This window comes from Salvelinus alpinus, chromosome 12, assembly GCF_045679555.1.
Source record: "Salvelinus alpinus chromosome 12, SLU_Salpinus.1, whole genome shotgun sequence".
In the NCBI taxonomy this organism is placed as follows: domain Eukaryota; kingdom Metazoa; phylum Chordata; class Actinopteri; order Salmoniformes; family Salmonidae; genus Salvelinus; species Salvelinus alpinus.
In genome coordinates, this window is record NC_092097.1 from 52858589 (window position 1) to 52883408 (window position 24820).

At 46.1% G+C, this 24820-nt stretch overlaps 1 protein-coding gene across 7 annotated transcripts in view; it reads right to left on the reverse strand.

Annotated features, from left to right (window-relative positions):
* The window catches only part of LOC139536351 (glutamate receptor-interacting protein 2-like), a 351360-nt gene that overhangs the window by 19932 nt on the left and 306608 nt on the right, over positions 1-24820 (reverse strand). For 6 of the 7 annotated variants that reach the window (XM_071336818.1, XM_071336816.1, XM_071336821.1 and 3 more), the window contains exons 19-20: positions 2671-2859; positions 1825-1981 (exon numbers count right to left, since the gene is read on the reverse strand). In XM_071336818.1, coding sequence (XP_071192919.1) covers positions 1825-1981; positions 2671-2859 — 346 coding nt within the window. The remainder of the gene's footprint in view (positions 1-1824; positions 1982-2670; positions 2860-24820) is intronic. The other variant, XM_071336817.1, reaches the window with a different exon arrangement.

The window sequence follows — 24820 nt, forward strand, 5'->3', positions numbered from 1 at the left end:
ACGCAGCGTGCATGTAGTTCCACATCTTTTAATAGGAGTGAAAACCTTAACGAAACAAAACAAACAGGTAAACAGCAAAGAACGTGACGCAACCGAGGTGCACACAAACACACACGGAAAATAATAATTACCCACACATTAGATGGGGAAAAAGGCTGCCTAAGTATGATTCTCAATCAGAGACAACAATAGACAGCTGTCCCTGATTGAGAACCATACCCGGCCAAAACATAGAAATACAGAAACCTAGAAAACAAAACATAGAATGCCCACCCCACATCACACCCTGACCTCACCAAATAGAGAAATAAAACGGCTCTCTAAGGTCAGGGCGTGACATCAACGAGTTGGCAGCTGTGGATGTACCGCTCATTCTGGACCAAGCCCTAGTCTCAAGGACTCAAAAGCGACAGCGCAAGAGAGGCAAACGAGTGGACTCCCTGACAAGACTACGTCGGCGATTAAATAAATCGCCTCTACTCTCCAATCTATTGGTGAACGTAAAATCACTAGAGAATAAACAGGATGAGCTCCGTTTGAGACTATCCTATCAACGGGACCTGAAGAACTGTAGTATCATGTCTGAATAAGGACATGGATAATATGCAGCTTCGGGTATGGTTAAGTGGTGCGCAATCTCTAATATTAAGGAAATCTTGAGGTTCTACTCGCCTGTGTTAGAATAGCTTATGACCATATTATTTATTTACCACCACAAACCAACGTTGGCACTAAGACTCAACGAGCTGTATAGGGCCATAAGCAAACAAGAAAATGCACATCCAGAGGCTGTGCTCCTTAGTGGCGGGTGATTTTAATGCAGGGAAACTGAAATATGTCTTACCTCATTTCTACCAGCATGTCACCTGTGCAACTAGAGGCGAATAAACTGTAGGTCTCCTTTACTCCACACACAGAAATGTAAACAAAGCTCTCCCTCGACCTCCATTTGGAAAATCTGACCATAACTCTATCCTCCTGATTCCTGCTTACAAGCAAAAAACTCAAACAGGAAGTACCAGTGACGTGCTCAATACGGAAGTGGTCTGATGAAGCGGATGCTAAGCTACAGGACTGTTTCACTACCACAGACTGGAATATGTTCCGGCATTCATCCGATAACATTGAGGAGTTTACCACATCAGTCAAGCGTATCGATGACGACGTTCCCACATTGACCGTACGTACAATGAGCCTCCATTTCAGAAATACCAACGTTTCAACAGAAATCTGCCTTCATCAGAATTTATTAACGGCTGTGCTGTCATGAGGGTTGCACAGGACTTTGTGTACTATCTAGAAAAACCCTGCAAATATGGGATACTGTCATCAGCCTTCCATTGTTGCTACCTGCAAAGAACTGGTAAAGTCATTGGGTTTCTCATTGAAGCAACCTAGAAAGACCGGATACTGTTATGGGGCCTACCATTGTTTCAACCTGCAAACACCGGATACTGTCACGGGTTCTTCCATTGTTTTCCAAGAATTCCCAGGTTTTCTAGAACTCCTGGTTGGAGGATTGTTAATTATCTACTTATTGCTTCCTGATTCCAGGAATCTTCCAACCAAGATATCTGGAAAATGTAGGAATTTGGGGAAAACGTACTGGAAATTTCCAACACTAGCTGGACCTGCTACTACCATGAGGTCTCCAGTCCACAGTGAGTCTTACCCTGAATGCTTATATGAGATGTGCATATCACCTACACACTTTACAGTGTCCATAGTGAGTATAGTATACAAGGAGGGGTGAGATGTGAGGCTTGAGGCTTGAGGATGTCCTAAAATGTACACCGTACAGGGGGTCTCCACAGTGAGTCTTACCCTGACGGTTTGTCCCAGTCGTCTTCACTGAATCCCCCATCACTAAAAGGGTAGTTCTTACTACGGCGGGCCGGGGGTGGGGGGCTGTTCCTTTGCTTGGCACTCCTCCACTCATGGGGGTGCAGGGCAATGCCTGCTGCCTGGTGGATATAGGTTCCTGCAGAGGAGGGAGATGGGCCATAGAGAGTTAGATAGACACAAAATAGAAAGAGAGAGAGACAACATGCTCTACACAAACGAGACAACAAATGGAAGGACCATGAGAAAGAGGTGGATAGGGTATAATAAAACAACTATATTTCTATTTTTCAACTTGTTTAAAAGGAAACATGGACGATAGCATCATGGCTGAGGTTGTCCGGCCCTGGTCTCCCTATAGACATCCTGTATAGGTCTACCACTGGTCTCCCTATAGACATCCTGTATAGGCCTACCACTGGTCTCCCTATAGACATCCTGTATAGGTCTACCACTGGTCTCCCTATAGACATCCTGTATAGGTCTACCACTGGTCTCCCTATAGACATCCTGTATAGGTCTACCACTGGTCTCCCTATAGACATCCTGTATAGGTCTACCACTGGTCTCCCTATAGACATCCTGTATAGGTCTACCACTGGTCTCCCTATAGACATCCTGTATAGGTCTACCACTGGTCTCCCTATAGACATCCTGTATAGGTCTACCACTGGTCTCACGTTGGCTGCCGTAGCCAGTGTAAATTCCTGAGCCATCCCAGGACTACGTTATAACACCATGTATAAGTCTACCACTAACCCCAGCTTCAACCCTGGCCCTAACCATAACCCTACCACAGATTTCACCATGTCTACCACTAGTCTTTACCTTGGCTTCCGTAGCCGGCGTCGATGCCGGATCCATCCCAGGACTCCATGGCAGAGTCCACACTGGGTATGGTGGTGGAGTAGATCTCTGACAGCTTGTTGGTCTTCTGAGAGTCTGTCATGTCTGATATGTCTTCTGTGTCACTCAAATCATTCTCCATCTCTCCATCCTTCTTCTTCTCGTCTCCTACTGAGGGAGGAAGAGGGAAACATCTATTCAGAGAACTGTCTTTGGGTCTTGTCGATACCGCTAATTTACCAAACTTACCAGAATATTCTGTCATTTTGGTAATTAACAGGAAATCTATGGTAAATTTGGTAATTTATACTTGAATAACTTTAAATAAGGTTCTCCCTCGCCCTCCCTTTGGCAAATCTGACCATAACTCTATTCTCCTGATTCCTGCGTACAAGCAAAAACTGAAACAGGAAGTACCAGTAACACGCTCAATAGAATGGAATATGTTCCGGGATTCATCCGATAAAATTGAGGTGTTTACCACATCAGTCACCGGCTTCATTAATTAGTGCATCGATGACATTAACCCCACAGTGACCGTACATACAGTACATACCCAAACCAGAAGCCATGAATTACAGGCAACATCCGCACTGAGCTAAAGTTTAGAGCTGCTGCTTTCAAGGAGCCGGACACTAATCCGGACGCTTATAAGAAATCTCACTACGACCTCAGACGAGCCATTAAACAGGCAAAGTGTCAATACAGGACAAAGATCGAATCCTACTATGCTCATCGGATGTGGCAGGGCTTGCAAACTATCACCGACTACAAAGGGAAACCCAGCCGCGAGCTGCCCAGGTTAACATTCACTATAGCCGTGGAGCCATCTTGTTGCCCTCCAGTCCTGGTTAAGACCATAACGGCTCATAATAATGAGCGGAACGGAGCAAAAGGAATGGCATCAAACACCTGGAAACCATGTGTTTGATGTATTTGATACCATTCCACTGACTCCGCTCCAGTCATTACCACGAGCCCGTTCTCCCCAATTAAGTTGCCACTAATACCCTGTGGTTAAGACTAACACTGACTCTTTCTATACAATTTTAGACCATTGTGTAAATGTATTTGCCTTACCTGTTTTATAATAGTTTGTCATTCTGTGAATACATACATTTCCTTTGCATATTAGCATTACCAAGTATCACAGATTTCAATATGCTCACTAAAAAGGTTATTTTGAGTTTGAGCAACGCAAAAACTGACAGCAGCTTTTTTTTAAATGGACAGCCAAAGGCTTTTAGAGGAAGAAAAAAAACTGAGCTTAGAATACCTGTTCTGACTCGTGAGCCTGTAAAGCAGCACAAGCCTCATGGCCCTGTTGACTTGCAGAATCTAGTCTACCCTGCACTGTCTGGTGTGGCGCACACACATGCCCCCATCAAATGTCTGTATGACATATTATGTGTGTGTGTTTATGTAATTCATTGATTGATTAAGTTAGTTAGTAAATCAATTAATTAAGCCAATTTGTATATCGCTGCTTCATGATCTATGTTCGGGTTCGTGCAGATATCCAAGGGTTTCTGACATTTAGAAATGAGACTGATGATGTAATAATACATTAATAAGGGACTGTAATCGATAAGATATGAAAATATCTGAAGAGATATATTCGGGAAATAGAAACTCTTTAAACATTTTCCCGTGGTGCCCCGACTTCCTAGTTAATTAAAGTTACATGATTAGTTCAATCGCATAATTAAATTACAGACAGAGAATTGATTTGATAAATGAACAGTCTTCACATTTAAAACTTCTTCGGGATCAGTGTGTCCCTTCCACGGAACGGTTGAGCTAACGTAGGCTAATGCGATTAGCATGAGGTTGTAAGTAACAAGAACATTTCCCAGGACATAGACATATCTGATATTGGCAGAAAGCTTAAAATCTTGTTCATCTAGCTGCACTGTCCAATTTACAGTAGCCATTACAGTGAATTTTGAACATGAAAAGTTATTAATAAACAAATTAGGCACATTTGGGCAGTCTTGATACAACATTTTGAACAGAAAAGCAATTGTTGATTGGATCAGTCTAAAACTTTGCACATACACTGATGCCATCTAGTGGCCAAAATCTAAATTCCACCTGGGCTGGAATAATACATTATGGCCTTTTTCTTGCATTTCAAAGATGATGGTACAAAAGAATGGTTGGTTTTTTCTTTGTATTATCTTTTAACCGAACTATTGTGTTATATTCTACTACATTCCTTTCACATTTCCATAAACTCCAAAGTGTGTCCTTTCAAATGGTTGCTTCAGGGCCTGAGCTACAGGCAGTTAGATTTGGGTATGTCGTTTTAGGCGAAAATTTAACAAAAGGGCTAATCCTTAAGCGTTTTTGATGATAGTCAACGCTATGACATTAACCTAGGCAAGTCAATTAAGAACAAATGATTGTTTACAATGACGGCGTACCAAGAGGCAAAAGGCCTCCTGCGTGGACGGGGGCTAGGATTAAAATGAAAATGTGGGACACATCACAACAAGAGAGACACCACAACACTACATAAAGAGAGACCTAAGACAACAACACAACATGGCAACAACATGACAGCACAACATGGTAGCAAAACAGTATGGTAGCAACACAGCATGGTAGCAACACAACATAGCAGCAGCACAAACATGGTACATTGTTAGGCACAGACAACAGCACAAAGGTCAAAAAGGTAGAGACAACAATACATCACGCGAAGCAGCCACAAGTGTTGTTAACAGTGGGAAAAGAGGGAAGAGCTAGTTGCATTAGAAGGGCTGGGAGATAAGGAAGTGTTTGACGGACAAGGGGGCGAGGCTGAGTCAAATAGGAATCTTGACTTAATGAAGTGGTGATTAAAGAGCTCAGCCAAGTGCTCCTTCTCATTAACAACCACATCATCAACATTAAGGGACATGGGCAGCTGTGAGGAGGAGGGTTTATTCTCCAGGTCTTCCACCGTTTTCCAGAACTTCTTGGGGTTCGACCCACAGAGAGAGAACAGCAACCTTAAAGTAACTAATATTGGCTTTCTGGATAGCTTTAGTATACTTGTTTCTCATATGCCTGAATGACAGCCAGTCAGCCTGAGTATACTTGTTTCTCATATGCCTGAATGACAGCCAGTCAGCCTGAGTATACTTGTTTCTCATATGCCTGAATGACAGCCAGTCAGCCTGAGTATACTTGTTTCTCATATGCCTGAATGACAGCCAGTCAGCCTGAGTATACTTGTTTCTCATATGCCTGAATGACAGCCAGTCAGCCTGAGTATACTTGTTTCTCATATGCCTGAATGACAGCCAGTCAGCCTGAGTATACTTGTTTCTCATATGCCTGAATGACAGCCAGCCAGCCTGAGTATACTTGTTTCTCATATGCCTGAATGACAGCCAGTCAGCCTGAGTATACTTGTTTCTCATATGCCTGAATGACAGCCAGCCAGCCTGAGTATACTTGTTTCTCATATGCCTGAATGACAGCCAGTCAGCTTGAGTATACTTGTTTCTCATATGCCTGAATGACAGCCAGTCAGCCTGAGTATTTGTGTGCAGAGCCTTTCGCCAAATAGTGCTATTGAGGTGGAGTAACCCTGCCAGATCGAACCAGGGGCTGAACCTGTTTTTAATTCTCATTTTCTTTATGGGGCCGTGCTTGTTATTAACAATAGCACTGAAAATATAAAATATAATCTTTGACAGAGGGGGATCAAGCTGATTCTATACCAATTTCCAGGGTCCAGGTCATGAAGGAAGGCTTGCTCATTAAAGTTTTTCAGCAAGCATCTATGACAAATCAGGACAGGTCGTTTAACTGAGCAGCCATTACAAACACAGGCTGTAAAACAGTGATCACGAAGGTCATTACAGAAAACACCAGACTTATACCTATCAGGATTATTTGTGAGGATAACATCAAGGAGAGTAGATTTTTCTGGGTGCTTGGGGTCATACCTTGTGGGATTGGTAATAATCTGAGAAAGATTTAGGGAGTTCCATTGTTTTAGGACTTGGTCAGGTAGTTTAAGCATGTCCCAGTTTAGGTCACCTAGCAGGACACATTCAGGGGCCAGGAGAGAGCTTTGGACAAGTAGGGAACAGGCCGGTGCTGCAGCCAACAAAGAGAGACAAAGGTTATAACCAGAAAGGTAAACGTCAGTGTTCAGAACACTCTTTCTTAATCATGTCTCAGTAATTACTAACACATCTGGATTGGAGCTGTGAACCCACACTTTCTATTGATCAATTAGGTAACACGGTTCTAGTGTTAATGATCAGAATACCCAAGCTTTTACGAGAGCAGAAATCATCAGAGCACAAGTCAGATTTAGGGCTAGCAACAGTAGACAGGCCAGGCTGTACTATAGCAACAGTAGACAGGCCAGGCTGTACTATAGCAACAGTAGACAGGCCAGGTTGTACAATAACAACAGTAGACAGGCCAGGCTGTACTATAGCAACAGTAGACAGGCCAGGCTGTACTATAGCAACAGTAGACAGGCCAGGCTGTATTATAGCAACAGTAGATGGGCCAGACTGTACCAAAACAACAGGCCAAGGTGTACAAGTATATTTCCAGATATCATCAGCGGTGATACAATCAGGGCACGGCAGAGGGCAGCGAGAGCTTTGCAGTGTTGATTTTCTATGACATTTGAATGTGCATCAGATGGCAACAAGATCATACTGTACAGCAATTTCATCAGGTGACATGAATACAAAGCCAGCGAGAGGTGGTTAGAATGGGATGGGAGGCCAAAAGATAGTGTAACCAATAGAGAGTCAGAGTCGCGAGTGACGGAACAAACATTATCTGTCAGGTAAACAAGCAAGTTCATAGTCAACAAAGCAAACAGGAGTCACGAAGCAAACAGCACAAAGCACAAGAAAAAAGCAAAATGGCTTGGGACTAGCTATTTTAAGTTCAAAGAGTCACTCTCCCCAACAAAATAACATGAGAGAGTAGCGCTCTATGAGTCCAGTAGGCTATACACATTTAATTGAATAAAATAAATAAATAGCAGGCCTTTGCTAGTTAATTAAAGTGTTTCTGAGTAAAGCTCACATAATATGACTCATAAGCTAATTAGCCTACATAAAAATTCAGATTAGTCCAAAGATCAGAAAATAATATATATAGTAATTCAGATGAGTTGAAAGCTCAGGGGAGAGGGGGGGAGTGTGGCAGGGGTACCTGTACCAGACAGTGGGAGACAGGCCAGGGCAGACAGTGAACAGATCGCCAGGTGGGATACAAGCAGCAGTGCAGGAGTAGGAGTCACACCCGCTTGGGAATAGCTTTAGTCGGGAGGCTGAGTAGGAGAGGAGGCGTTAAACCTTACCAGACCGGTGCGGGGTGGAGCAGATGAAGTGTCCGAAGTGATAAAGCTAAATGGAAAACGATGGGCGAAGACAAAACCAAGACACAGGTAAAACTGCTAATTTCCAAAGCCAGATCAAATGACAATTTAAGTAAAAAGTGAAAAGGTAAATTCTGTTCCAGCAGCGTACTTCACACGGGCCTTAGACACTATCAACCATGCACAACTTCTACACTCTCTAAGCAGACTAGGCACTTCAAAGCACATTTGGCTCTTAATCCGCAGCTACTGCATCAAACAGTCAGTACAGGCTGGGGTCCCCCAAGGCAGAGTCCTAGCCCCACTCCTGTTTGTTCTCTGCACTAGACAAACCTGATGCCATCTAGTGTTGAACCCATCCAAAATGTAGACGATCTGACCCTTTCTGAACATCTCTCTACCAGGCCAGATGCAAGTTTCTGTGGGAAAACAATCACAGCATGCGGTCAGACAAACTGCCTCACAGCCAATGAAAACCAAAGACAGGGTTTATTATCTTCAGGAAGCCTCAAAACAGATGGACTCCTCCTCCTGTTGTCCTGAACGGCGAGGCAGTGGAACGTGTGGACACCTTTAAGCTCCTTTGGGTTGCAGCTCTCCTATGACCTCTCATGGGATGCTCAGGTCAAATACATGCTGAAGAGGGCCCAAGGCCAGGAGCGTTGGTCTTCAGATGTTCTGACCCACACATACAGTACCAGTCAAAGGTTTTGGACACACCTACTCATTCCAGAGTTTTTCTTTATTTTTTACTATTTTCTACATTGTAGAATAATAGTGAAGACATCAAAACTATGAAATAACACATATGGAATCATGTGGTAAACAAAAAAAGTGTTAAACAGAGATTCTTCATAGTAGCTACCCTTTGCCTTGATGACAGCTTTGCACACTCTTGGCATATAGTAAAAATAAAGATAAACCCTTGAATGAGTAGGTTTGTCCAAACTTTTGACTGGTACTGTATATGACATTTACCTGTCCTGGAATATGCCTCACCTGTCCTGGAATATGCTTCACCTGTCCAGGAATATGCTTCACCTGTCCAGGAATATGCTTCACCTGTCCTGGAATATGCTTCACCTGTCCTGGAATATGCTTCACCTGTCCTGGAATATGCCTCACCTGTCCAGGAATATGCTCTACCTGTCCTGGAATATGCTTCACCTGTCCTGGAATATGCCTCACCTGTCCTGGAATATGCTTCACCTGTCCTGGAATATGCCCCAACTGTCCTGGAATATGCTTCACCTGTCCAGGAATATGCTTCACCTGTCCTGGAATATGCTTCACCTGTCCTGGAATATGCTTCACCTGTCCAGGAATATGCTTCACCTGTCCAGGAATATGCTTCACCTGTCCTGGAATATGCTTCACCTGTCCAGGAATATGCTTCACCTGTCCTGGAATATGCCCACCTGTCCTGGAATATGCTTCACCTGTCCTGGAATATGCCTCACCTGTCCAGGAATATGCTCTACCTGTCCTGGAATATGCTTCACCTGTCCTGGAATATGCCTCACCTGTCCTGGAATATGCTTCACCTGTCCTGGAATATGCCCCAACTGTCCTGGAATATGCCCACCTGTCCTGGAATATGCTTCACCTGTCCTGGAATATGCCTCACCTGTCCAGGAATATGCTCTACCTGTCCTGGAATATGCTTCACCTGTCCTGGAATATGCCTCACCTGTCCTGGAATATGCTTCACCTGTCCTGGAATATGCCCCAACTGTCCTGGAATATGCTTCACCTGTCCAGGAATATGCTTCACCTGTCCAGGAATATGCTTCACCTGTCCTGGAATATGCTTCACCTGTCCAGGAATATGCTTCACCTGTCCTGGCATATGCTTCACCTGTCCTGGAATATGCTTCACCTGTCCAGGAATATGCTTCACCTGTCCTGGAATATGCTGCACCTGTCCTGGAATATGCTTCACCTGTCCAGGAATATGCTCTACCTGTCCTGGAATATGCTTCACCTGTCCAGGAATATGCTTCACCTGTTCAGGAATATGCTTCACCTGTCCTGGAATATGCCTCACCTGTCCTGGAATATGCTTCACCTGTCCAGGAATATGCTTCACCTGTCCAGGAATATGCTTCACCTGTCCTGGAATATGCTTCACCTGTCCAGGAATATGCTTCACCTGTCCTGGAATATGCTTCACCTGTCCTGGAATATGCCCACCTGTCCTGGAATATGCTTCACCTGTCCTGGAATATGCCTCACCTGTCCAGGAATATGCTCTACCTGTCCTGGAATATGCTTCACCTGTCCTGGAATATGCCTCACCTGTCCTGGAATATGCTTCACCTGTCCTGGAATATGCCCCAACTGTCCTGGAATATGCTTCACCTGTCCAGGAATATGCTTCACCTGTCCAGGAATATGCTTCACCTGTCCTGGAATATGCTTCACCTGTCCAGGAATATGCTTCACCTGTCCTGGAATATGCTTCACCTGTCCTGGAATATGCTTCACCTGTCCAGGAATATGCTTCACCTGTCCTGGAATATGCTGCACCTGTCCTGGAATATGCTTCACCTGTCCAGGAATATGCTCTACCTGTCCTGGAATATGCTTCACCTGTCCTGGAATATGCTGCACCTGTCCTGGAATATGCTTCACCTGTCCAGGAATATGCTTCACCTGTCCTGGAATATGCCTCACCTGTCCAGGAATATGCTCTACCTGTCCTGGAATATGCTTCACCTGTCCTGGAATATGCTTCACCTGTCCTGGAATATGCTTCACCTGTCCTGGAATATGCTTCACCTGTCCTGGAATATGCTTCACCTGTCCAGGAATATGCTTCACCTGTCCTGGAATATGCTTCACCTGTCCAGGAATATGCTCTACCTGTCCTGGAATATGCCTCACCTGTCCTGGAATATGCTTTACCTGTCCTGGAATATGCCTCACCTGTCCAGGAATATGCCTCACCTGTCCTGGAATATGCTTCACCTGTCCTGGAATATGCTTCACCTGTCCTGGAATATGCCCCACCTGTCCTGGAATATGCTTCACCTGTCCTGGAATATGCTTCACCTGTCCTGGAATATGCTTCACCTGTCCTGGAATATGCCTCACCTGTCCTGGAATATGCTTCACCTGTCCTGGAATATGCCTCACCTGTCCTGGAATATGCTTCACCTGTCCAGGAATATGCTTCACCTGTCCTGGAATATGCTTCACCTGTCCAGGAATATGCTCTACCTGTCCTGGAATATGCTTTACCTGTCCTGGAATATGCTTCAGCTGTCCTGGAATATGCCTCACCTGTCCTGGAATATGCTCACCTGTCCTGGAATATGCTTCACCTGTCCTGGAATATGCCTGACCTGTCCTGGAATATGCTTCACCTGTCCTGGAATATGCTTCACCTGTCCAGGAATATGCTTCACCTGTCCTGGAATATGCCTGACCTGTCCTGGAATATGCTTCACCTGTCCTGGAATATGCTTCACCTGTCCTGGAATATGCTTCACCTGTCCTGGAATATGCTTTACCTGTCCAGGAATATGCTCTACCTGTCCTGGAATATGCTTCACCTGTCCTGGAAAATGCTTCACCTGTCCTGGAATATGCTTTACCTGTCCTGGAATATGCTTCACCTGTCCAGGAATATGCCTCACCTGTCCTGGAATATGCTTCACCTGTCCTGAAATATGCCTCACCTGTCCTGGAATATGCTTCACCTGTCCTGGAATATGCCCCACCTGTCCTGGAATATGCTTCACCTGTCCAGGAATATGCTCCACCTGTCCAGAAATATGCTTTACCTGTCCAGGAATATGCCTCACCTGTCCTGGAATATGCCCCAACTGTCCTGGAATATGCTTTACCTGTCCAGGAATATGCTTTACCTGTCCTGGAATATGCTTCACCTGTCCAGGAATATGCTTCACCTGTCCAGGAATATGCTTCACCTGTCCAGGAATATGCTCTACCTGTCCTGGAATATGCCTCACCTGTCCTGGAATATGCTTTACCTGTCCTGGAATATGCTTCACCTGTCCAGGAATATGCTCTACCTGTCCTGGAATATGCCTCACCTGTCCAGGAATATGCTTTACCTGTCCTGGAATATGCTCTACCTGTCCTGGAATATGCTTCACCTGTCCAGGAATATGCTTCACCTGTCCAGGAATATGCTCTACCTGTCCTGGAATATGCTTCACCTGTCCAGGAATATGCTCTACCTGTCCTGGAATATGCTTCACCTGTCCAGGAATATGCTCTACCTGTCCTGGAATATGCTTCACCTGTCCTGGAATATGCCTCACCTGTCCAGGAATATGCCCACCTGTCCTGGAATATGCTTCACCTGTCCTGGAATATGCTTCACCTGTCCAGGAATATGCTGCACCTGTCCTGGAATATGCTTCACCTGTCCAGGAATATGCTCTACCTGTCCTGGAATATGCTTCACCTGTCCAGGAATATGCTTCACCTGTCCTGGAATATGCCTCACCTGTCCAGGAATATGCTCTACCTGTCCTGGAATATGCTTCACCTGTCCTGGAATATGCTTCACCTGTCCTGGAATATGCTTCACCTGTCCTGGAATATGCTTCACCTGTCCTGGAATATGCTTCACCTGTCCAGGAATATGCTTCACCTGTCCTGGAATATGCTTCACCTGTCCAGGAATATGCTCTACCTGTCCTGGAATATGCTTCACCTGTCCTGGAATATGCTTTACCTGTCCTGGAATATGCTTTACCTGTCCTGGAATATGCTTAACCTGTCCTGGAATATGCTTCACCTGTCCTGGAATATGCTTCACCTGTCCTGGAATATGCTTTACCTGTCCTGGAATATGCTTAACCTGTCCTGGAATATGCCTCACCTGTCCAGGAATATGCCTCACCTGTCCTGGAATATGCTTTACCTGTCCTGGAATATGCTTAACCTGTCCTGGAATATGCCCACCTGTCCAGGAATATGCTTCACCTGTCCTGGAATATGCTTCACCTGTCCTGGAATATGCTTCACCTGTCCAGGAATATGCTCTACCTGTCCTGGAATATGCTTAACCTGTCCTGGAATATGCCTCACCTGTCCAGGAATATGCTTTACCTGTCCTGGAATATGCTCTACCTGTCCTGGAATATGCTTCACCTGTCCAGGAATATGCTTCACCTGTCCAGGAATATGCTCTACCTGTCCTGGAATATGCTTCACCTGTCCAGGAATATGCTCTACCTGTCCTGGAATATGCTTCACCTGTCCAGGAATATGCTCTACCTGTCCTGGAATATGCTTCACCTGTCCTGGAATATGCCTCACCTGTCCAGGAATATGCCCACCTGTCCTGGAATATGCTTCACCTGTCCTGGAATATGCTTCACCTGTCCAGGAATATGCTGCACCTGTCCTGGAATATGCTTCACCTGTCCAGGAATATGCTCTACCTGTCCTGGAATATGCTTCACCTGTCCAGGAATATGCTTCACCTGTCCTGGAATATGCCTCACCTGTCCAGGAATATGCTCTACCTGTCCTGGAATATGCTTCACCTGTCCTGGAATATGCTTCACCTGTCCTGGAATATGCTTCACCTGTCCTGGAATATGCTTCACCTGTCCTGGAATATGCTTCACCTGTCCAGGAATATGCTTCACCTGTCCTGGAATATGCTCTACCTGTCCTGGAATATGCTTCACCTGTCCTGGAATATGCTCCACCTGTCCTGGAATATGCTCTACCTGTCCTGGAATATGCTTCACCTGTCCTGGAATATGCTTTACCTGTCCTGGAATATGCTTCACCTGTCCAGGAATATGCTCTACCTGTCCTGGAATATGCTTCACCTGTCCTGGAATATGCTTTACCTGTCCTGGAATATGCTTCACCTGTCCTGGAATATGCTTCACCTGTCCAGGAATATGCTCTACCTGTCCTGGAATATGCTTCACCTGTCCTGGAATATGCTTTACCTGTCCTGGAATATGCTTTACCTGTCCTGGAATATGCTTAACCTGTCCTGGAATATGCTTCACCTGTCCTGGAATATGCTTCACCTGTCCTGGAATATGCTTTACCTGTCCTGGAATATGCTTAACCTGTCCTGGAATATGCCTCACCTGTCCAGGAATATGCCTCACCTGTCCTGGAATATGCTTTACCTGTCCTGGAATATGCTTAACCTGTCCTGGAATATGCCCACCTGTCCAGGAATATGCTTCACCTGTCCTGGAATATGCTTCACCTGTCCTGGAATATGCTTTACCTGTCCTGGAATATGCTTAACCTGTCCTGGAATATGCCTCACCTGTCCAGGAATATGCCTCACCTGTCCTGGAATATGCTTTACCTGTCCTGGAATATGCTTAACCTGTCCTGGAATATGCCCACCTGTCCAGGAATATGCTTCACCTGTCCTGGAATATGCTTCACCTGTCCTGGAATATGCTTCACCTGTCCAGGAATATGCTCTACCTGTCCTGGAATATGCTTAACCTGTCCTGGAATATGCCTCACCTGTCCAGGAATATGCTTTACCTGTCCTGGAATATGCTCTACCTGTCCTGGAATATGCTTCACCTGTCCAGGAATATGCTTCACCTGTCCAGGAATATGCTCTACCTGTCCTGGAATATGCTTCACCTGTCCAGGAATATGCTCTACCTGTCCTGGAATATGCTTCACCTGTCCAGGAATATGCTCTACCTGTCCTGGAATATGCTTCACCTGTCCTGGAATATGCCTCACCTGTCCAGGAATATGCCCACCTGTCCTGGAATATGCTTCACCTGTCCTGGAATATGCTTCACCTGTCCAGGAATATGCTGCACCTGTCCTGGAATATGCTTCACCTGTCCAGGAATATGCTCTACCTGTCCTGGAATATGCTTCACCTGTCCAGGAATATGCTTCACCTGTCCTGGAATATGCCTCACCTGTCCAGGAATATGCTCTACCTGTCCTGGAATATGCTTCACCTGTCCTGGAATATGCTTCACCTGTCCTGGAATATGCTTCACCTGTCCTGGAATATGCTTCACCTGTCCTGGAATATGCTTCACCTGTCCAGGAATATGCTTCACCTGTCCTGGAATATGCTCTACCTGTCCTGGAATATGCTTCACCTGTCCTGGAATATGCTCCACCTGTCCTGGAATATGCTCTACCTGTCCTGGAATATGCTTCACCTGTCCTGGAATATGCTTTACCTGTCCTGGAATATGCTTCACCTGTCCAGGAATATGCTCTACCTGTCCTGGAATATGCTTCACCTGTCCTGGAATATGCTTTACCTGTCCTGGAATATGCTTCACCTGTCCTGGAATATGCTTCACCTGTCCAGGAATATGCTCTACCTGTCCTGGAATATGCTTCACCTGTCCTGGAATATGCTTTACCTGTCCTGGAATATGCTTTACCTGTCCTGGAATATGCTTAACCTGTCCTGGAATATGCTTCACCTGTCCTGGAATATGCTTCACCTGTCCTGGAATATGCTTTACCTGTCCTGGAATATGCTTAACCTGTCCTGGAATATGCCTCACCTGTCCAGGAATATGCCTCACCTGTCCTGGAATATGCTTTACCTGTCCTGGAATATGCTTAACCTGTCCTGGAATATGCCCACCTGTCCAGGAATATGCTTCACCTGTCCTGGAATATGCTTCACCTGTCCTGGAATATGCTTCACCTGTCCAGGAATATGCTCTACCTGTCCTGGAATATGCTTAACCTGTCCTGGAATATGCCTCACCTGTCCAGGAATATGCTTCACCTGTCCTGGAATATGCTTCACCTGTCCTGGAATATGCTTCACCTGTCCAGGAATATGCTTTACCTGTCCTGGAATATGCTTAACCTGTCCTGGAATATGCCTCACCTGTCCAGGAATATGCCTCACCTGTCCTGGAATATGCTTAACCTGTCCTGGAATATGCCTCACCTGTCCAGGAATATGCCTCACCTGTCCTGGAATATGCTTCACCTGTCCTGGAATATGCCTCACCTGTCCAGGAATATGCTCTACCTGTCCTGGAATATGCTTCACCTGTCCTGGAATATGCTTCACCTGTCCTGGAATATGCTTCACCTGTCCTGGAATATGCTTCACCTGTCCTGGAATATGCTTCACCTGTCCAGGAATATGCTTCACCTGTCCTGGAATATGCTTCACCTGTCCAGGAATATGCTCTACCTGTCCTGGAATATGCCTCACCTGTCCTGGAATATGCTTTACCTGTCCTGGAATATGCTTAACCTGTCCTGGAATATGCCTCACCTGTCCAGGAATATGCCTCACCTGTCCTGGAATATGCTTCACCTGTCCTGGAATATGCTTCACCTGTCCTGGAATATGCCCCACCTGTCCTGGAATATGCTTCACCTGTCCTGGAATATGCTTCACCTGTCCTGGAATATGCTTCACCTGTCCTGGAATATGCCTCACCTGTCCTGGAATATGCTTCACCTGTCCTGGAATATGCCTCACCTGTCCTGGAATATGCTTCACCTGTCCAGGAATATGCTTCACCTGTCCTGGAATATGCTTCACCTGTCCAGGAATATGCTCTACCTGTCCTGGAATATGCTTTACCTGTCCTGGAATATGCTTCAGCTGTCCTGGAATATGCCTCACCTGTCCTGGAATATGCTCACCTGTCCTGGAATATGCTTCACCTGTCCTGGAATATGCCTGACCTGTCCTGGAATATGCTTCACCTGTCCTGGAATATGCTTCACCTGTCCAGGAATATGCTTCACCTGTCCTGGAATATGCCTTACCTGTCCTGGAATATGCTTCACCTGTCCTGGAATATGCTTTACCTGTCCAGGAATATGCTCTACCTGTCCTGGAATATGCTTCACCTGTCCTGGAAAATGCTTCACCTGTCCTGGAATATGCTTTACCTGTCCTGGAATATGCTTCACCTGTCCAGGAATATGCCTCACCTGTCCTGGAATATGCTTCACCTGTCCTGAAATATGCCTCACCTGTCCTGGAATATGCTTCACCTGTCCTGGAATATGCCCCACCTGTCCTGGAATATGCTTCACCTGTCCAGGAATATGCTCCACCTGTCCAGAAATATGCTTTACCTGTCCAGGAATATGCCTCACCTGTCCTGGAATATGCCCCAACTGTCCTGGAATATGCTTTACCTGTCCAGGAATATGCTTTACCTGTCCTGGAATATGCTTCACCTGTCCAGGAATATGCTTCACCTGTCCAGGAATATGCTTCACCTGTCCAGGAATATGCTCTACCTGTCCTGGAATATGCTCTACCTGTCCAGGAATATGCTCTACCTGTCCAGGAATATGCCTCACCTGTCCAGGAATATGCTTTACCTGTCCTGGAATATGCTCTACCTGTCCTGGAATATGCTTCACCTGTCCAGGAATATGCTTTACCTGTCCTGGAATATGCTCTACCTGTCCTGGAATATGCTTCACCTGTCCAGGAATATGCTCTACCTGTCCTGGAATATGCCTCACCTGTCCAGGAATATGCTTTACCTGTCCTGGAATATGCTCTACCTGTCCTGGAATATGCTTCACCTGTCCAGGAATATGCCTCACCTGTCCTGGAATATGCTTTACCTGTCCTGGAATATGCTTCACCTGTCCAGGAATATGCTCTACCTGTCCTGGAATATGCCTCACCTGTCCAGGAATATGCTTTACCTGTCCTGGAATATGCTCTACCTGTCCTGGAATATGCTTCACCTGTCCAGGAATATGCTTCACCTGTCCAGGAATATGCTCTACCTGTCCTGGAATATGCTTCACCTGTCCAGGAATATGCTCTACCTGTCCTGGAATATGCTTCACCTGTCCAGGAATATGCTCTACCTGTCCTGGAATATGCTTCACCTGTCCTGGAATATGCCTCACCTGTCCAGGAATATGCCCACCTGTCCTGGAATATGCTTCACCTGTCCTGGAATATGCTTCACCTGTCCAGGAATATGCTGCACCTGTCCTGGAATATGCTTCACCTGTCCAGGAATATGCTCTACCTGTCCTGGAATATGCTTCACCTGTCCAGGAATATGCTTCACCTGTCCTGGAATATGCCTCACCTGTCCAGGAATATGCTCTACCTGTCCTGGAATATGCTTCACCTGTCCTGGAATATGCTTCACCTGTCCTGGAATATGCTTCACCTGTCCAGGAATATGCTTCACCTGTCCTGGAATATGCTTCACCTGTCCAGGAATATGCTCTACCTGTCCTGGAATATGCTTCACCTGTCCTGGAATATGCTTTACCTGTCCTGGAATATGCTTTACCTGTCCTGGAATATGCTTAACCTGTCCTGGAATATGCTTCACCTGTCCTGGAATATGCTTCACCTGTCCTGGAATATGCTTTACCTGTCCTGGAATATGCTTAACCTGTCCTGGAATATGCCTCACCTGTCCAGGAATATGCCTCACCTGTCCTGGAATATGCTTTACCTGTCCTGGAATATGCTTAACCTGTCCTGGAATATGCCTCACCTGTCCAGGAATATGCCTCACCTGTCCTGGAATATGCTTTACCTGTCCTGGAATATGCCCACCTGTCCAGGAATATGCTTCACCTGTCCTGGAATATGCTTCACCTGTCCTGGAATATGCTTCACCTGTCCAGGAATATGCTCTACCTGTCCTGGAATATGCTTAACCTGTCCTGGAATATGCCTCACCTGTCCAGGAATATGCTTCACCTGTCCTGGAATATGCTTCACCTGTCCTGGAATATGCTTCACCTGTCCAGGAATATGCTTTACCTGTCCAGGAATATGCTTCACCTGTCCAGGAATATGCTCTACCTGTCCTGGAATATGCTTAACCTGTCCTGGAATATGCCTCACCTGTCCAGGAATATGCTTCACCTGTCCAGGAATATGCTTCACCTGTCCAGGAATATGCTCTACCTGTCCTGGAATATGCTTAACCTGTCCTGGAATATGCCTCACCTGTCCAGGAATATGCTTCACCTGTCCTGGAATATGCTTTACCTGTCCTGGAATATGCCTCACCTGTCCAGGAATATGCTTCACCTGTCCTGGAATATGCTTCACCTGTCCAGGAATATGCTTCACCTGTCCAGGAATATGCTTCACCTGTCCAGGAATATGCTCTACCTGTCCTGGAATATGCTTAACCTGTCCTGGAATATGCCTCACCTGTCCAGGAATATGCTTCACCTGTCCTGGAATATGCTTAACCTGTCCTGGAATATGCCTCACCTGTCCAGGAATATGCCTCACCTGTCCTGGAATATGCTTAACCTGTCCTGGAATATGCCTCACCTGTCCAGGAATATGCCTCACCTGTCCTGGAATATGCTTAACCTGTCCTGGAATATGCTTCACCTGTCCTGGAATATGCCTCACCTGTCCAGGAATATGCTTCACCTGTCCAGGAATATGCTTCACCTGTCCTGGAATATGCCTCACCTGTCCTGGAATATGCTTCACCTGTCCTGGAATATGCCTCACCTGTCCTGAAATATGCTTCACCTGTCCAGGAATATGCTTCACCTGTCCTGGAATATGCTTCACCTGTCCAGGAATATGCTCTACCTGTCCTGGAATATGCTTTACCTGTCCTGGAATATGCTTCAGCTGTCCTGGAATATGCCTCACCTGTCCTGGAATATGCTCACCTGTCCTGGAATATGCTCCACCTGTCCAGAAATATGCTTTACCTGTCCTGGAATATGCCCCACCTGTCCAGAAATATGCTTCACCTGTCCTGGAATATGCTTCACCTGTCCAGGAATATGCTCTACCTGTCCTGGAATATGCTTTACCTGTCCTGGAATATGCTTCAGCTGTCCTGGAATATGCCTCACCTGTCCTGGAATATGCTCACCTGTCCTGGAATATGCTCCACCTGTCCAGAAATATGCTTCACCTGTCCTGGAATATGCTTCACCTGTCCAGGAATATGCTCTACCTGTCCTGGAATATGCTTTACCTGTCCTGGAATATGCTTCAGCTGTCCTGGAATATGCCTCACCTGTCCTGGAATATGCTCACCTGTCCTGGAATATGCTCCACCTGTCCTGGAATATGCTTTACCTGTCCAGAAATATGCTTCACCTGTCCAGAAATATGCTTCACCTGTCCTGGAATATGCTCTACCTGTCCAGGAATATGCTCTACCTGTCCAGGAATATGCTCTACCTGTCCAGGAATATGCTCTACCTGTCCAGGAATATGCTTCACCTGTCCTGGAATATGCTTCACCTGTCCAGGAATATGCTCTACCTGTCCAGGAATATGCTTCACCTGTCCAGGAATATGCTTCACCTGTCCTGGAATATGCTTCACCTGTCCAGGAATATGCTTCACCTGTCCAGGAATATGCTCTACCTGTCCTGGAATATGCTTCACCTGTCCTGGAATATGCTCTACCTGTCCAGGAATATGCTCTACCTGTCCAGGAATATGCTCTACCTGTCCAGGAATATGCTCTACCTGTCCAGGAATATGCTCTACCTGTCCAGGAATATGCTCCACCTGTCCTGGAATATGCTCTACCTGTCCAGGAATATGCTCCACCTGTCCTGGAATATGCTCTACCTGTCCTGGAATATGCTCTACCTGTCCAGGAATATGCTCTACCTGTCCAGGAATATGCTCTACCTGTCCAGGAATATGCTCTACCTGTCCTGGAATATGCTCTACCTGTCCAGGAATATGCTCTACCTGTCCTGGAATATGCTCTACCTGTCCAGGAATATGCTTCACCTGTTTGGGCAGGTCTCCCAAAGCTCCTGATGAAAGACATGGAAGGCCTTCAGAGAAGATGCGGACGTATCATCTGAATACCCTGAATGACACATTCCCTAGGCTGGAGGCAAAAAGAGACGAGGCCACAAGACGAGAGTTCACTTGTCTACTGAAGGAGGGGACCCATCCCACATTCCCTAGGCTGGAGGCAAAAAGAGACGAGGCCACAAGACGAGAGTTCACTTGTCTACTGAAGGAGGGGACCCATCCCACATTCCCTAGGCTGGAGGCAAAAAGAGACGAGGCCACAAGAAGAGAGTTCACTTGTCTACTGAAGGAGGGGACCCATCCCACATTCCCTAGGCTGGAGGCAAAAAGAGACGAGGCCACAAGACGAGAGTTCACTTGTCTACTGAAGGAGGGGACCCATCCCACATTCCCTAGGCTGGAGGCAAAAAGAGACGAGGCCACAAGAAGAGAGTTCACTTGTCTACTGAAGGAGGGGACCCATCCCACATTCCCTAGGCTGGAGGCAAAAAGAGACGAGGCCACAAGAAGAGAGTTCACTTGTCTACTGAAGGAGGGGACCCATCCCACATTCCCTAGGCTGGAGGCAAAAAGAGACGAGGCCACAAGACGAGAGTTCACTTGTCTACTGAAGGAGGGGACCCATCCCACATTCCCTAGGCTGGAGGCAAAAAGAGACGAGGCCACAAGAAGAGAGTTCACTTGTCTACTGAAGGAGGGGACCCATCCCACATTCCCTAGGCTGGAGGCAAAAAGAGACGAGGCCACAAGACGAGAGTTCACTTGTCTACTGAAGGAGGGGACCCATCCCACATTCCCTAGGCTGGAGGCAAAAAGAGACGAGGCCACAAGACGAGAGTTCACTTGTCTACTGAAGGAGGGGACCCATCCCTTTTGCTTGGCTCTGACCACAAAACCAAACCACAGCCAAGCAGCTGTACCAAAAAGACACCAGCTGAACTTTCTGCCTACAGCGTATAGACTTACCCTGTAGTGTAGCTGTGGCCATTTCTTCAATTTGTAACTGGGATGTGCAAAGATATCTGAACTTTTAACCCCAAAAATAAATCACTTTTTAGATCACTAGTGTGTATTTATGTACACTACCGTTCAAAAGTTTGGGGTCAATTAGAAATGTCCTTGTTTTTGAAAGAAAAGCACATATTTTGTCCATTAAAATAACATCAAATTGATCAGAAATACAGTGTAGACATTGTTAAGGTTGTAAATTACTATTGTAGCTGGAAACGGCTGATTTTTTAATGGAATATCTACATAGGCGTACAGAGGCCCATTATCAGCAACCATCACTCCTGTGTTCCAATGGCACGTTGTGTAAGCTAATCCAAGGCCACTAGGAGTCATTTTATAAAATGAAACCTTGAAAGCTAACAAAACTCTGGTAGTTTACTGGTAAACTCTTTTTCATTTTTTTTCAATTGCTGACATGCATTGGTCAAAACTGAAGTCACATTGTCAAAACGCCTCACACAATCAGCAAAACAGAAGTGTATGTGGACCAAACTGTGAATCATTTTTCATTGCTTTCACACAACATGCATTCAATGACCACATTCTCCGAAATCCATCAACTCTTTTGTCCTTCATACTCTACCACCTGCAAAACTATATATTTGCAGCAGATGTTTTCAAATGCTAACACACTGTTTCCAAAACGGTAAAAAACACATTCAAAACAGAATGATGGGAAACGTTGTTTATTTCTGCAGTAACCAGACTGAAACATATAGAAAATCTCAGCAGAATATTTAATCATTCCAAACAAAAGGTAATTGCAATTTCAGCTGAAAGCCTACCCAAGTGTCCTGTTTTTAGTCTCGTTACCAAACAGACAAAAGAGGACGGCTTCGGAATGATTTAGTTTGGAAACATGGATCAAGGAAGACAGGTTGGTGGGGAGAGAAGAGTGGCAGGGAGAGGGAGAATGTGTGAAGGACAAAGGAGAGGAAGAGATAAGGGCCACAATTATTGACCATGTTGTAAACCATGTTGTAAACCATGGTCTCTCTTTGAGAGAGGCCGGTTTAAGGGTGCAACCAACCAGCGTTCAACAGTTGCATCAACTGTACACATTTTCCGGCAAAACAACAGGTGAGATGTGCATCCGTCAATGATATTTGAAATACATATTACAGTACAATAACAGTATGGTCACATTTTTACATGTACTGACATTTTGAAATATATTGATTGTTTTGTGTTTTTCAGTAGGATCCAAAGGTTGCCTCCCTCAGGAGGGAGAGGCAGAATATTATCAGATGCGCGGGACATTGCCATTGTTGACATAGTAATTGGCAACAATGTAATAAAACTGCGGGAAATTCAGGAAAGAGTGCTGGCAGACAATATCACTTCTGGGAATGTGAATACGGTCAGCACGACGACAATGGCCAGAGTCCCAGAGAAACATAAGATAAAGATGAAGCAGTTGTGCCCTTTGAGAGAAACGGTGACGTGTGAAAGAACTCTGGTATCAATATGTCCAGGTAAGATGTCTGTTCAATAACCAAACAGTGTACATACACAGCTATACATAATGTAAAGTACTGTAAAACTGTGGATTTACTGTATTTTACAAAGTAATGGAGATGGAAGCCAGGCAAACTGCACATACATTCATCTTTGTGGATGAAGCTTGATTAAACCTGGCAAAAACACACCGCGGGGGAAGAAATGTGATTGGACAGAGAGCAACCGTGGATGTCCCAGGCCAGAGAGGAGCTGACATCACAATGTGTGCAGCACTGGCCAATGATGGCTTGCTGTTACACAAACCACTCATTGGCCCCTACAATAAAGAGAGGCTCATTTATTTTCTGGATGACCTGCATAATCGACTTGTGCCAGCGGAGGAGAGAGGGGCAAGAAACACCCCTACCTTCATTGTTGTGTGGGATAATGTGGCATTCCACCACTCTGCTGCAGTCACAGACTGGTTTGCTACACATCCCAGGATGTCAGTACTATTCCTGCCTCCATACTCCCCCTTCCTAAACCCCGTAGAGGAGTTTCTCTGCGTGGAGGTGGAAGGTTTATGACCACCATCCACATGACCAGATGTCCTTACTGGATGTCATGAATGCGGGGTGTGGAGACACTTCTCCTGAAGACTGCCAGGGTGTGGAGACACTTCTCCTGAAGACTGCCAGGGTGTGAAGACACTTCTCCTGAAGACTGCCAGGGTGTGGAGACACTTCTCCTGAAGACTGCCAGGGTGTGGAGACACTTCTCCTGAAGACTGCCAGGGTGTGGAGACACTTCTCCTGAAGACTGCCAGGGTGTGGAGACACTTCTCCTGAAAACTGCCAGGGTGTGGAGACACTTCTCCTGAAGACTGCCAGGGAGTGGAGACACTTCTCCTGAAGACTGCCAGGGTGTGGAGACACTTCTCCTGAAGACCGCCAGGGTGTGGAGACACTTCTCCTGAAGACCTCCAGGGTGTGGAGACACTTCTCCTGAAGACTGCCAGGGTGTGGAGACACTTCTCCTGAAGACTGCCAGGGTGTGGAGACACTTCTCCTGAAGACATGCCAGGGTGTGGAGACACTTCTCCTGAAGACATGCCAGGGTGTGGAGACACTTCTCCTGAAGACTGCCAGGGTGTGGAGACACTTCTCCTGAAGACTGCCAGGGTGTGAAGACACTTCTCCTGAAGACTGCCAGGGTGTGGAGACACTTCTCCTGAAGACTGCCAGGGTGTGGAGACACTTCTCCTGAAGACTGCCAGGGTGTGGAGACACTTCTCCTGAAGACTGCCAGGGAGTGGAGACACTTCTCCTGAAGACTGCCAGGGTGTGGAGACACTTCTCCTGAAGACTGCCAGGGTGTGGAGACACTTCTCCTGAAGACTGCCAGGGAGTGGAGACACTTCTCCTGAAGACTGCCAGGGTGTGGAGACACTTCTCCTGAAGACTGCCAGGGAGTGGAGACACTTCTCCTGAAGACTGCCAGGGAGTGGAGACACTTCTCCTGAAGACTGCCAGGGAGTGGAGACACTTCTCCTGAAGACTGCCAGGGTGTGGAGACACTTTTCC